Here is a 14958-nt window from a genome sequence, read left to right on the forward strand (position 1 = left end):
TTTGTAAAATAGCTGAAGCAGCGATACTTAATTGTTTGAAAGCGGAAGTGGACGCTAGTGGAATTCCCCCAGAATTTCAGGGTTGGATTTTACAAGGGATACTCAACGACCCAACATATTCTTCGCTTAACCGAGTGGACGACCAGAGCCTTTGATTTAAAAAAAGCCATCGGCGCTGTCTTTCTCGATGCTGAGAAGGCTTTTGACCGGGTATGGCATGGTGTTCCTGTTATGCAAGCTACACGCTTTGGCGATAGCGCGCGGCCTTCAAAAGGTACTCAAGTCGTACCTAACCAGAGGGTTTTCAACGTGCGAGTAGGCGCTGCACTGCCGTCGCCCTGCTATCTTGCAACGAGAGCCCTGCAAAGCTCTCTTCTATTACCGCTGTTATTCGCGCTCTATACGAGCGGCGTTCTTCTTCCAGTCCATTCTCAACGCAAGCCGCCAATTACGCCGACGATACGATGATCTATTCTTCGTCAAAGTCACCCGTTTTACTATGTCAGCACTTACAATATTATCTCGACGCGCTTGCTAGTTGGTGTCGTCTAAAAAGGCCTCTCCATTAACTCAGCGAAAGCATGGCTCTTCTTAACACGAAGAAATACCATGCGCTGCCGACTCTCCGTAATTTTTTTTTTAATGGCAAGGCAGTCCCGTGATGTTTTCAGGTGGGGTTTATTATAGATTTTAAGCTGTCATCATGGGGTCCACTCGTAAATTACGAGGCGGCGACCCAGATGCTCTTAAGCTGCAAAAGTAAACTTTCTTTTCGCAACAAGCGAAGACTTTACGTGCTGTGCATTCGGCCAAATATTGACCCATGCATCTCCTGCTCTGGCCTAACGACTTATTGGCAATAACGTTCTCGCTTCAAGTGCGACAGAGCAAACTGCTGCGTCTTCTAACAAACGGGCCGTGGCTTGTGCGGGCCCGATATTTACCGCTTTTTCAGTCCTTCGGGACAGTCATTTATAGCTCTCTAAAAATAGCGTATACTACGGTGGGCGCTCGTGTCCCAACTCCTGCAGAAGAGAGGAAATCAAGTTAAACAGCTTAAGGTCTAAAGAAGAAGGCCGTCATATGCCAGTGCTAAAAAAAAAGAAGATAACTTGAATAGTTTTACTAGCGCTCGTGGACAACTAAAAACTTGTGGATGCAAGCTCGTGTATTCGAAGTTGTTAACTCGATCGAGCACCAAGAAACGCTGTTTGTAAGCAAATAAATATTCTTAACAGTTTAATCTCAAGGACTCGCGTGGTGCGACGAAAAATTAGCAGTAGTGAACACTTATTTTAAATTTTTGTTACGTATAAGTGAATAATAACCTTAGTCTTTGCACTGAATGGGAACATATAAATATATTTTTAGGTAATTTTTTTTTTGATTTTACAAATTAAACTCGTGTAACTTAAAATTTAGTTTTTAATTTTAGGAATTTTATTATTTAAGCTAAATTTGCTTAAAATATCCGTGAGTAGGATTGTAAGACCTAAATAACTTCTTGATTGACTGAGAAACGGTCTTTGCAAACTACATAACTTACTAATTTCTTTTTTTTTTCTAAAACTATTTTTAGTTGCTTACTTAAAATGTATGTACCTACGTACCTTAGTGGGGCTAAAACCCTCGAAAGCTATATTTAGTGGTTACTTAAAATTAACTCTTACTAAGTTATCTTCTACTTTTATTTGTTATATTGAGTTTAATTTTGTGTGAACTTTTATTATATAATTTACACAATAATTAATACTTGATACCTTGGCAATGCGGAGGTAAAAGGACAGTCAATGGGAATATTTAGCCTGCATAACGGCAGTTGCCATGCTTGCAACTGCCAGGATATGAACATCATCTGGTGTTCACATATTTGCTGAGTCAACTTTAACCTCGATAAAAGGGTTATTTATTTGGTCTATAAAGAAAATTTAGTGTTCTAGTGACAGATAAGTTGAGCGTATTTGTTAATAGCTAATAGAATAATTACTTCTGTCGAGTGTATGGAGGCTGTTACTTATTTACTGAATTAGTACAATAAAGCTTATTTACAAAAATAAACATAATTTTCTTTTTACTAAATTTATAAGATAATTTAATTAGTACAGTTTATTAGACAGTCGTTGGTGTTCTACACATTGAGCTTTGCTTTAGCTTCTACCCTACTTTAACAAGCTACTCACTCTCTTTCTTCTCTGCATCTCCTCCTACTATGCGTTGGTTAACAACCTTTATTAACTCTACAAAAAAAACAAGTCTTTGTGTGAAACTACCAAAAATTACTTATAAAAAAAGCCTTAACTTTGGTAATAATGATCCACTCGCAATGCTAACTACATACTCACTTTCTAAAACAAACGTTATTACGGTTTTTAATGTAATTTTTATTTTGAGTTGTAGATGGTAGTGAAGATATATATAAGCTAAAAGTTTGAGCCCCAAAATTTTCAGTCTCGGTGTAGTACACGCTTTACAGACTTAACAATATTTGATAACTGAATACTAGAAGACTCTTCCAGGTTCTTAGCGTATGCTACTGGTACATCAGCCGCAGAGCACCTATAGACCGGAGCGTCTAGATAATAGAAGGCTTCAGACTCCATTATTCGCGCGCTAATCTCTGCCCCAATGCCAAAATGGGACCACCCGCCCTCGACCGTTACCAGCCGGCTAGTTTTCATAATAGAGCCAATAACCGTCTTTATATCCAGTGGGCGGATAGACCGGAGATTGATAACCTGCACATGAAGGTCTCAAAAGATAATAAAAAAGTCCAAAAAAGTTAACTTAAACACCTCAGCAGAAACGCCTTCTTTTTCCAGTTTTTCTGCGGCTTGAAGACAGAGACCAACGGCTAAAGAGTGTGCTACTAAAGTAACGTCTACCCCTGTAGCCGAGTATGGTGAGAAATATTTATAAGAACAGAAAGAGGGATACAAACGGAGAGACCCTCTCTTTCAATCTTGGCTTTCCCTATGGGCAGCACAAAGTCCTTGGAGGCGAAGTCCTTACCGACGTAAAATGTTTCATTGTACAATATCTCATTTTCCAAAAACACCTCCGGTGGAGTTAGTATAGGGCTAAGCAAGTATATGTAGATGCGATGAGAAGGACTGTTACCACAGGATCGGGATCTCTTACAGAGGCTTTCAAGAGGCCCTTGCAGTCCTCGGCAGACCAGGGGGATAAAACCTGCCCGTTCACATAGTAGAAAGGAAAAAAAAGTGTTAACCAAGTACAATAACAAGATCGTTCGTTTCTAGAGGCAATCTTCCCAGCTACGGTAAGTCATATAATAAAATTGAAAGCAAACCTTTAAACCCGGAACAGAACCGTACCATGCAGCAAAACACTGGGAATGTTGCGCAGCAACGCCAGCTGCGGCGCCGTTAGGGCCACGAAATACAATAGGGCAAGAAAGTCTTCCTCCAGACATATAAAAGGTTTTTGCTGCGCTATTAATAATCTGTTTATAAATGCTTAAGTTTCTCTATGGAACGTAAAAAAATGATAATTCACTACGTGGTCGATGGCCTGTAAAGCAAAGTTGAAAGTCATAAATTCGCAGATGGGTCGCAAACCTTTAAAGGCAGCACCGACTGCTACTCCAGCAAAACCCATTTCTGTTATAGGTGTGTCAATAATACGCTCAGGGCCAAACTGATCCAGTAAATTACGAGTAATCTTAAACAAGAAGTCAACAAAAGTATTTGAAGAAGGTAGTTCATCTTAAAGAGAATATACCTTGTAAGCCCCTTGAAATTGAGCGACTTCTTCTCCAATTAATATGACATTTTCATCTCTTTCTAGCTCCTCTGTTAAAGCTAAATTTAAAGCATCCCGTACGGTTACCTGAAAGTGACAAACATAATTTATACTATAGAAAAAGCAGGAAAAGATCAGCTGGAATAACGTATTAATTTAAAGGGATAGAGCTGTAAATAATGGGCTTATAATATATTACGCATCGGTCACCTTATTTGTAGTACTAGAGAAGCGTACCACATTTTTAGAGAGTTTATAGAAACTTCTCAACGGCATTTTAAGGCTTAATACAGACACTAGGGTTAGGTGGAACACCGAAATCACTAGCACCAGCGCTTTTTACTCTTTGTGGTGAGGAGCTCCTAATTCGATTTAGACAAGATCTTTCCTATCAGTCAACAGAATGCACGCAAAAGGTCTACATGGTTACCATTAACAATCGTATGCTCTATTTAGGTCATATTAAAGCAAACTAACTAACAAATGTTATAATATATATAATATATTATATTGTTCTTTAATTCAGCAATTTTTCCTGTTTAAATAATAAATAAATTTATCACTCACTTCATTTATCACCCAGTTTAAATGAAAAGAAGTTTTAAATATTGATTTACCTGTTCTGAATCAAGTCAACTTTCTTTTAACTTCAAGTGCTCTGCCTTGAATCTATAAAATTTGAACGCCCTGGTTTAATATCTGATTTAATAAAATTTTAAAAAATATAAATACTATGATTTTACAAGCAAGAGCTTTGTAAAACTATATTTTTAATCAAAACGCCTTGGTAGTTTATCTTCTAAACTTTAAAATCTTTCTTTATTTTCTAAAAAAATATATAGTGTTTTACTGAAAACTTTGAAAGCTAATTAAAATCGGTAATAATTGGTTTTGTTAACTTTTCTGGATAAGTTTGTGTCCGATCCCTTAAAGATGGGAGTGAAGCCCTTTAAGATGGGCGTGTAGGCGTGAATGCCAGAGATTATAATAATAATAATAATAATAATAATAATAATAATAATAATAATAATAATAATAATAATAATAATAATAATAATAATAATAATAATAATAATAATAATAATAATAATAAAAGCTCCATAGTAAGTCAGTGCTTAAATAAACAGTTTCCCCTTTTTAGCTGTTCTGTTTCAGTACAACTTATTTTGGTTTAGGAAAGTTATAACATTTTTTGGAGAAGGTAAAGGAAGCTTTAAAATCAATTAAAAGGAAATTTTGTAAAATTATTGACGTAAACAGAAAGTATCCACAGAACTTTTTTATTTATAAAAAACCCCCGCTTCTTAAGAACATGATAGTATGTGAACATTTTTTGGCCCCTCATTGTCACAAGTCCCTAGCCAAAGATTAACCACACTGATATATTTTAATAAAAAACTAATTTTAATACTAAAATGTAACAACACGGTTGTTAAAAGCTAAAACAGGAAGTACGGAAGATGAGGATTATTATTTACTAAAGATACTTGATTAAAATTAATTTGAAGGGTTAATATCTCATTATTTTAGTCTACTTAAAGTTATCTTACTTTTCCTTATTGAGCTGGGCTCTGTGTTGAAGAAAGCGCATCTTTTACAGCGCGCACAAAGTGCTAAAAGTTTTAATTTTTTTATTTCATAACCCTACAGTAGTCGCAGTAAGTCTCTCGGACCCCTGGAATTCTAAATAATAAACAAAAAATACCGTAAATTTTTGAACACGTTGTTTATTAAGATATTAGGACACGGTTCATACTAAACTTTAACTTCTATCTAATTAGAAAATTTAGAAAACAAAATTTTCAATGTCAGACCCCCGGCCACAACTGTAAGACTAAAACCAATCATCTTTCTTTCATTATCATTATCACTGATTTTGTTTTCCTTGTTAATCAGTTGTTCTTTAAGATGTTAATTTTTTCCTTAAATTTTTTGAACTAAATAAGCTATTATTATTCGATGTTGTAGTTATTTAAGCTAAAAGCTTCTTACTTTTACAGCTTGCCCGAACATTGTGTATTCCTCGCTTTAATTCACTTACTATGGTCAACCTTTGTGCTATGTTCTATGAAACTCTCATTACTATTAATTTTAACTCATTAAGTTTATCTGTGACTAGTACATGACCTTTCCTTTATCACCTTCTATAAATCTCACTTTTTGCTCCGAAGCATTACATTATTATCACTGAGGGCGGGTGCCGCGCTAGCTCTTTAACTGACTTAATAGTGTTGAGCCTTTAAACAATCATACATAGATAACGGTTCGCGTGAATGTAAGAGAATGTAGCAGTAGAGAACCTTTTGGCGATTCAAATTATTAAAATAGTTTAGCTATTATCTTCTGTTGGCTAAAAAGCATTTATTTCTTTTTTCTTACTTTTATCAATACAACCTAAATGGTGGTAAGCTGTCTAATAACAAATTTTAAAAAAATATTATTCCATACACTTAATTCACTGGTTAGTAATAGCGGATTAACGCTATGAACATGAAATAGCTTTGCTTTAAAGCTTTTTAGTATAACTAAAATTTTAGTCAGCAGAGTTGTTCCGTTCTATATGAGGCTCTGTTAAAATGGTTTGCAGGCCATTTATATAATCGGAAAACCTCTTTTCTTTTCAGATAGCAATTAATTTTTTACTTATAGAGTAATGACTATAACTTTGGTTGCATTACCATGGCAATGTGATAAAATAGATAACTAGTTATTGTAGAATTAGGAAAACTAGCAATTATGCACACTAGGGAAGAGCTGCTAACTTTAATCATCACCGTCTCATACAGCTTGAGTAGTTTTTTAATTTATTTTACAAATTATCTTATTAAATCAACGCTTTTTAAAATTGTAAGCTTTTGAACTCCAATGTAGTAAGGATCAATAATTAGTTAGCTCTGCATATGTTTTTAAATAGAGATATTATATAATATTTCACTACTAGAGCGCTGGTTTAGACTTAAAGTGGACGTCTTCCTACAGCCCAGTTTAGTTTTCTCAATGGTAATTAATAAATTTTCACTCAAAGATTAGAATAGATTAAAATCTGCACTTAAGAATTAAATTTTTCAGTGTTCAAGATTTGTAGCTCGTTTTCAAAACGGATGTAAACGTCTCACCGTACCTTTCATTCGATAAATACTGTTCTTTTTTAACTAATTGCGCCGATGGTCAAGTGCTCTTTCACCAAATTTATTATTATACTTTATTTGTTGCCTAAAAGTCTTTACACTTAATCAAATACTTTTTACCTCCCTTGGCATCCCGCCGGACATATATAGTGTACTAGTAGCTAGCAACACTCTTTCAACCGAGACTTCTAACCGCAGCAATCAAGAGGCGGATCAAAACATTCGCAAAGACAGCAATCCGATCACATAAGTTCGTTAACTAGCCAAACTTTCTGTGATTTTTCAGGTGGTTCTGGAATCGAACTTTGTGGTTAACTTTCATCACTTATTACTAGGCCAGGGTTTATGGGTGGTTTCTTCTTTACTACTAACATCAACATAATCTTAACCTAGCAACTTAGCGTGTTTCACCAATGGTTCAATAAAAGTTATACAAGATCTTAATGCGGTATGTTGCAAGGAACATCTTCAAAAGGTGATGCTAGTACTCAAAGCGCAAGCTTTCAAACTAAGTGAAAGTTGTTATTTTTTTGTGTTACTTAACTTTAAGCAACAAAAACCATCTAAGAATGAGCCAAGTTTAGTCAGTGATTCATTATGTTGCGAACACCTCGAATTTTGCATTCAAAGATACAAGCAATGTAACACTTGCCTAAGGATTTTAGCTACTGACGAGTTTTTGTTATTTTTTAAGAGTAGTTCTTTCGAACTGCGTGCTACACGGCCCTGCCACTCTCCTAAGTAACGTTTAGCTCTCAACCCAAAGATTAATTCAGGGGGGTCCCATAATCACGATGCATTGGTTTAATTGTCCCAACTGAGTCCAAACCTCAAATTAGAAGCTATCCATAACTTGCCAAGAATAAAAATTAAGAAGTCAGAGCATACTGAAATATCAGTCATGGGACACCGCCGAATAGTAGAGGGTGACATGGCCCAAGTTAAGATAAGTTTACATCCAAACGTTAATCCACCTTAGGATGGCAACCTTTCGCGACCCTTAGATCGTAACCCAACAGGGACCATTAAGACTAAAACGCCTGCAGGCGCGAATTTTATATATAGGGCCTATCTTTAGAAGTTTAACCTGGCAAAAAGCAAACTTTACTTTAACCAAGAGTGTACTGCCTATGAGGAAGGCTTATAAGATTTAAGCCAACAGCCCAAGATACCTGAACTTTTAGGTACCTAGTCTACCCACTAAGTAGCCGACCTGCTCCCAATGACATAAGATATATCTTTAAAGGATCGCCGACGCGTACCTCGCGGTGGTCAAAGCGATAGGTAGGAGGAGACAAAAGCTCACACGCCAAGGAAGAAGACAAAGCGTACGAGAGAAAGTGTGCCTCGAGCTAGAGTTAATAAGCTCATATCTCTTAAACGAGGTTTTTTCAGCAGCTTAATTGTGCAAAAATTCCTCTAGTCTGACTAAAATAGTACTAATAGTCAGTTAAATAAGTATCACATATCATCAGAGAGTGAGGATCAGTATATATTATATTTGTTATATTATGTTAATTTGATAAATAAATAAAATATTAAAGTTTCTTGCATGTTTTAAGATTAAAGCACTGAAATTGATACTCTGTGCCTAGGTTAGTGACTAAATTAATTAGGATACTGGTAAGGACAGCAGTTTCTCAGAGATGGGTACTAAACAGAGGTATTCAGGATCACCTTGAATGTTAAACCATCTGTAGAAACCCTTTAAATGTAGAATTCCTTTCAGGGAAGCGTAAAATTTATACACTATCTGATTACTCTACTTCACCCTCTTGACACTATTTAAGCAAGGCACCCAGCTACAGAATGGCTAATTCTCTAGAAAGCATATTACTCATCGCTATCAAGCAGAGAATTGTTTCCTATCTCGTTTATCTAACTTAAATTAGTAACTTACCAAGTCTTGCCAAGGCTCTCACCAAAAGCCAAAAGAATCTTTTTAATCACCTGAGAAAGCCCCAAGACACAATGTAAACGGAACAATAACGCCACATGTTAAGATCAAAGGCAAGCTTAGTGAACCAAGAAGATTGACTAAGTTATTTCATTCTTATAACTAACTAGTAAACAAGGTAACAATTCACTATTAGAGAAGTTAACAACTCTTTATTAGACAAGGTTTGTCTGCTCAAGATAGTAACATTGCCCAGTCAGCAGGGAAAGAGTTTAAATAGTATCTTCTACAATGCCACTTCCTTTTCCGCATGCGGCCCTATGTCTAAAACTACTGTCATTAAAAGTCTTCTTCTCGATCGAGTCCATAATACTGTTGCGTGTAGCATTTGCAGCTTCGTCAACAATCAACAAATACATTACTATTAAGGTTGGCTAACATCCTGAGATAAATCGTAACATTAGTTTAAAGAAGCTCACAAACTTTGTGGACTGAAGTTTAGCTCTTAACTAGGACCGTCCTCCTGTAAATAGATATATTACAAAGTTAAAGGAGTTATCTGTAGGCTTGTCTTGTGGCTACTTCCCTGTAAAGCTTTGAAACTATACCAGCTCAGCCCTAGACTCATCCAATTCATATAACTATGCCAGTTTACAGTGTGAGTAAACCCCCTGGGTCTATCAGGCCTTATTCTTTCCATTTAAGTTGAATATAGAAACTAGTGTGCAACTCGTGCTGACAAAGTTTTTGCATTATTATGAGTAAAAAGCACTAAAATAAATACTAAAATGTTGAATAAAAAAGGAAAAGCTTAGAATTGTCTCTCCTTTTTAGAGGACGATCAAAGCTAGGGCTTTACCACTTGACCATGCTAATAACCATTCTTAGATCGTATTATTAGTGCTGCTGGACCGTTCATCTTTGTTAACTTGCTTGCTTATCCATAGTTTAGTCCTCCAGCATTTGATGAAGTCAATAAGGACCCCATTCTAGGCCAGTATGCAATTTTTACACCTTGTGTTATAAACCTTTCTTACTAATTTTCGCATAATTCGAGCTCATTCCACCAACCTTATTAAGTTGAGGTGATTTTATTTCTATTAAGGATAACCACAGAGTTCTATCAAACCTTCCTACTAATATCGTACTGGCCAGAATCGAATTAGCTTCTTCCTTCGAAGTTTGTTTGCCACCTCAACTACAATACGATATGAACCTAAACTTCTATTTCTTTGAGCCAATGTTATTACTGTCTTAATGAAAAAAGCCCTAATTTAAGGCTAGTGACGTTCTTTTAGACAGTGAATAATCCTTTTACACGGTCCTATTATTTAGAGGAAACAGTGCTCTTCTCACCTCTTGACAGGCATACTATTATGTGCAACTGCTAGTGCAAAGCTCTCATTACTAAGCCCAAGTCATTCTATTCATGAATGGTTGGAGGATCTTATTGCTAGTTAAGAATGTTTAAGTAATACTTAGTTGATTGTCCCTTCAGCCCTAGTAGAAAGCTCGTAATTAAATTCTATGTTCAGGGATAGATGAATTTTTCTTCAGGACATTTGCTACAGCCACCCATCCCGATTCCCTGAGATAAAGATCTTTAGTATAGACTACACCTTAAGCTATAAGAATAAATCCTTATTTTGACTAGAATTAAACTAGTTTCAGAGCCTTCCCTCCAACATTTGATGAACTAAACTATAAACCAAGAAGCTTTCTGATGCTTTATGAGACTTTATGATAAGATAATTTTGGTTCTTCTTTTTTTCTACTACTGGATTACTAGCCACATTAGAGTGTAAATAAAGTTTAATTGTATTCAAGTTAAGTTAATTTTATTCTAATTTAATTAGATTTATTTAGCTTTAACTTTTTTTTTTAATAAGTTATCTTCGTTTTTCTTAGAAGAATGTACTTAAAGTAGTACTAATGTTGACTAGAACTGAACTAGTTTTAGAGCCTTCCTCCAACATTCGATGAAGTAAGCTACAAACACCCAACGCCGTTTTTACACAACGTCGGGGTAAAGCCACTATTTGGCGACAAAAACAGGGAGCTTTAGAAGACTCTTCTTTAGCTCCGTAAAACAATCAAGATATTTCTAAGCTTATTTAGAATTCTAACCATTTATTTTCTTCATTATTAACCTTCTACTATTTCAAAAAAATTTATCTAAAACTTGAGCATCTTTTAGTATTATTACTTTAATAGTTATAGTTGCAATAAGGTGCAGCATAGCCAAAATCCCCCTCCTTAGAGGGATATAAACCAGGGAAGTATAAACCCCCTTTTACGTGGCTAGATCCTATGGATGACTCCAAGTAGTCACCTCAGAGGCGTGGTCTGTAACTGAGGTCAAAGAAGTGGAAACTCTCACAGATAAATTCAAATCCGTACCTTCGAGTACATGATTTATTAACTGGTAAAAATTAAAATTCTGATGAGTAAAATCTAAAGATATAAGTACTAAAAAAATGAATAAATAATTACTTGGAGCCCTTAAAATTTACTTTATTTCCCCCTAAGTTAATTGGCTCACACCGCAAGATAAACTGTTACTCTATTAAGAAGTAATAATGGATTGTAAAATTATATTGTTTATCTTCTTTAAACTAACACTCAGCTCGCTTATTGTCTAACTATAGCGCCTATAAAATTTAGCGAAGAATAACAAAAGTTATTTAATAACAGTTTTATTGCGTTGGTCGCCAGATATACGAATGAAAATGCATTGAATCAACTACTAAACCAAAATCCACCTCGCGCAAGCTTCAACGCACACCAGAAAGAACTTTCTGAGCAGAGTTATTTATTCCTTATATCGAGACACATGCCGAAGTTCACCATGAACAATCGGGAACATACTGCTAACACAATAAATACTTAAAACATTTTAGTAGTAAGAATTTTTTTCTGCGGTAGGGAATCTATAGTACCAAGAGTACGTTCAAAAACAACATAATAGCAATATACAATAAATGAATTCACTGTTATTTTCTTAAAAGTGTTAGTCCTAGTGGGAAAACTTTATATTGCCCTGTTTAAGGCCTTTTACTCTCATATAATTAACCTCAGCTTCAGTAATACCTAAAAACTCCCTTTTCAGTTTTAAAATATAGTTTACAGACGTTAACCTTGAACTCTTCAATCCAGCCCTGCTAAGTTTTTCAAATCCTTTAATAAGCGCAAGTATTTTTACTGAAAGAGAGTACAAATAATTAAATAAGAGATATTTTTATTTTTCAAAGCATCTTTTGCTAGTAATGCAAAAGTTATCAAAACCAGGTACAAAAAAAGTAATTCCAAAAAAACCAACGAGAAAGAAAAATGATTTTTACCTGCGGAACACAAGTCATTTAATTACTTAACCCCTTATAGGTGCTGGTTACGGTTACCAATTGTCGTCTAAGAGTAGGTCTATGGAAAAATGACCCAAAACGTCAGACTCGGTCCCTGAAAAAATCTCTGGTAAGTTTGAGTACCACGCTCTAACGGATTAGACAGAAATCTGCAAAACATAAAAAAGTGGTAAATTTAGTTACCAGAGAACATTAACTTGAGCATGTATTGCGCGATATCTGTAAGAAGTTTATTTCGGTTAGATAGATAAGTAAACATTTGTTTTACTGTTTTATTTTAAAATATTAGCTGGGATATATAGAATCAAATTTTGAAAAAAATTTTGGACTTTAAAGTATAGTTTCAACACAGGAAGTGATTTCGCAGAAATAAACAATCTATTTTAAGGCCCTGAGTTTGCCCTTTAAAGGGTTAAGTGTTCAAGCTTGGCCTATTGAGGTGTGCGAAAACTACCAGTATCATTATAAAACACGAAAGCATGTGGTCATGGGTTTCAATTTGTTTCGTTAAGCCTTCTTTTATTTGTAGGCGATAGAAATAATGACTGAGACCGATTTTGAAGGCCGTAATGTTTTACCACCTATTCCTTTAACTGAAACAGGCGAACAGGCATTTTCGAAAACTCAGTGGAAAAAAATATGTAAAGAACAGTTTCGAAAGTCAAGTAAGTCTTCGGTACCTACTGAAGCATGTTCTAGAGTTATAATTAAAGAAGGTGACATGGATGCTTCTCAGTATTTTAACTTTCGCTCTAAAATTATCGAAGGTTATAAAGAAAGAAAGGAATTTGAACCATATCCTCATAAATTTATAGTTAATATTGCTTTACCAGATTTTATAAGCCAGTACGACAGCTTAGAAAGAAGTCAACACAGCGATGATCGAAATGTTAGGCTTTCTGGAAGAATTTTCTCGAAACGGGAAGCGTCTAAAAAATTAATTTTTTATGATTTAAGGGGTGAATTGGTAAAAATTCAAGTTATGGCCGATGCACGCTCTCATGCTATGAATATTGACTTTTCTACAATTCATTCAAGAATAAAGCGCGGTGACGTTGTTGGTATTGTTGGTACCCCAGTACGCACTAAAACAGGAGAGTTAAGTATTGTTCCCTCTGAAATACATCTTTTGTCACCTTGTCTTCATCAGCTTCCTGCTTTACATTTTGGCGTTAAAGATCAAGAAATTAGATATAGAAAGCGCTATTTAGATATGATAGTTAGTGAAGATGTTCGCCGAAAATTTATCATAAGAACCAAAATTATTAAGTTCCTGAGGAGTTTTTTAGATGACTTGGGTTTTTTAGAAGTAGAAACACCGATGCTTAACTCTATAGCAGGTGGTGCTTCGGCGAAACCTTTTGAGACTTACCATAATGATTTAAAGTCCAAGATGTATATGAGAGTGGCCCCTGAACTTTACTTAAAAATGCTTGTTGTAGGCGGTTTAGATCGTGTTTATGAAATAGGTCGCCAATTTAGAAATGAGCAAATAGATTTAACTCATAATCCAGAATTTACCACCTGCGAGTTTTACATGGCCTACGCGGATTATAACGATCTTATGTCGTTAACTGAAAGTTTATTTTCAAGCATGGTAAAAGATATCACAGGTAGATACAAGATTACATATCATCCCCAAGGGCCCGGAACTGAACCGGTTGTTATTGATTTTACACCTCCTTTTAAACGTTATGACATGATAACCACTTTAGAAGAAAAGTTGAAAGTTTCTTTTCCTCTCGCAAGTACTTTTGGCTCAGAGGATGCAAGGATTTTTTTGGACGAATTGTGCGTCAGATACAACGTAGAGTGCCCGGCCCCTCGAACGTCTGCGCGTCTTTTGGACAAACTAGTCGGCGAATTTATAGAAACGGAATGCGTTAATCCTTCTTTTATAATCAACCATCCTCAAGTTATGTCCCCCCTGGCTAAATGGCACCGAAATGTCCCGGGTTAACTGAGCGTTTTGAACTTTTCGTGGCTTTTAAAGAGATTTGCAATGCTTACACAGAGTTAAACGATCCTGTTTACCAGCGAAGGATGTTTGAATTACAAGCAAATGACAAAGCTCTTGGAGATGATGAGGCACAGCTGATAGATAATAACTTTTGCGAAGCTCTAGAGTATGGTCTTCCCCCTACTGCTGGTTGGGGATGCGGTATCGATCGCTTGGCCATGTTTTTTACGGATTCAAATAATATTAAAGAGGTTTTATGTTTTCCTGCTATGAGACCTGAGTGGGATTAGCTCATATTATCTTTTTTAATAAATGTTTATTGTTCTATCTTTTTGATTTGTAACATATAAGTTTGTTATCTAGACAAGTTCAATAAGGAATTAATTGCTAGTTTATTTGGTTAAGGTTGTATCTTTCTCCATTAAAGAAAAGTACATATAAAAAGTTTACCATGTTAAGGGTGATATTCAGCCAGTTGACGCTTTAAGAGCATTTTAAATAACCCTACTTTACACTAAACTAACTTTTACTGCAATTGAAGAAACTACAGGACATCTAATTCGCGGGTGCTGCGACCCTTACTAATGTTAAAGCTAAGCCATTAAACCTAATTTCAAAAAGGATCCGAGGTTTAAGGAAAACTTAAAATAGGAAACTCTTAATTTTGGATCGTAAACAATGATTAGTTTATTAAAGCATATAACGATAAATTAAAAAAATATATATCAGAAATGCAAGCTTCCCCTTGGTGTTTAAAGAAAGGGGAAAGATGAAACAGCTAAATACTTGCTAAACACTCCTTGAGTAATTCTAACGACGTGTATTGCTTTTTTTTATTCTAAGCATTTA

General features: G+C 35.3%; 1 protein-coding gene and 1 pseudogene across 1 annotated transcript; one reads left to right on the forward strand and one right to left on the reverse strand.

The window, feature by feature from the left end:
• Window positions 1-2409: 2409 nt before the first annotated feature.
• On the reverse strand, window positions 2410-4245 carry LOC135121249 (pyruvate dehydrogenase E1 component subunit beta, mitochondrial-like). Its single transcript, XM_064045555.1, has 9 exons — window positions 4193-4245; window positions 3973-4124; window positions 3742-3849; window positions 3520-3681; window positions 3311-3463; window positions 3118-3189; window positions 2947-3055; window positions 2793-2884; window positions 2410-2735 (listed from the first exon to the last, which is right to left on the reverse strand). The coding sequence occupies exons 2-9, from the start codon at window positions 4036-4038 to the stop codon at window positions 2445-2447; spliced, it is 1053 nt and encodes a 350-aa protein (XP_063901625.1). The 5' UTR covers window positions 4039-4124; window positions 4193-4245; the 3' UTR covers window positions 2410-2444.
• A 5185-nt stretch (window positions 4246-9430) lies between these two features.
• Window positions 9431-14399, forward strand: LOC135121255 (lysine--tRNA ligase-like; annotated as a pseudogene).
• The last annotated feature ends 559 nt before the right edge of the window (window positions 14400-14958 follow it).

The sequence above is a fragment of the Zophobas morio genome, unplaced genomic scaffold, assembly GCF_036711695.1.
Source record: "Zophobas morio isolate AGI-343-1 ecotype UQ-CSIRO unplaced genomic scaffold, CSIRO_AGI_Zmor_V1 ptg000541l, whole genome shotgun sequence".
Taxonomy (NCBI): Eukaryota; Metazoa; Arthropoda; class Insecta; order Coleoptera; family Tenebrionidae; genus Zophobas; species Zophobas morio.

Bases quoted from the DNA above. Each gene is read 5' to 3' on its own strand.
- LOC135121249 (XM_064045555.1), bottom strand. From the start codon at position 4,038: ATGCCGTTGAGAAGTTTCTATAAACTCTCTAAAAATGTGGTACGCTTC. The intron at 3,850-3,972 runs GTGACCGATGCG...TGTCACTTTCAG, and splicing joins TCTCTAGTACTACAAATAAG to GTAACCGTACGGGATGCTTT. The intron at 3,056-3,117 runs GTAACAGTCCTT...ACTCCACCGGAG, and splicing joins TAAGAGATCCCGATCCTGTG to GTGTTTTTGGAAAATGAGAT.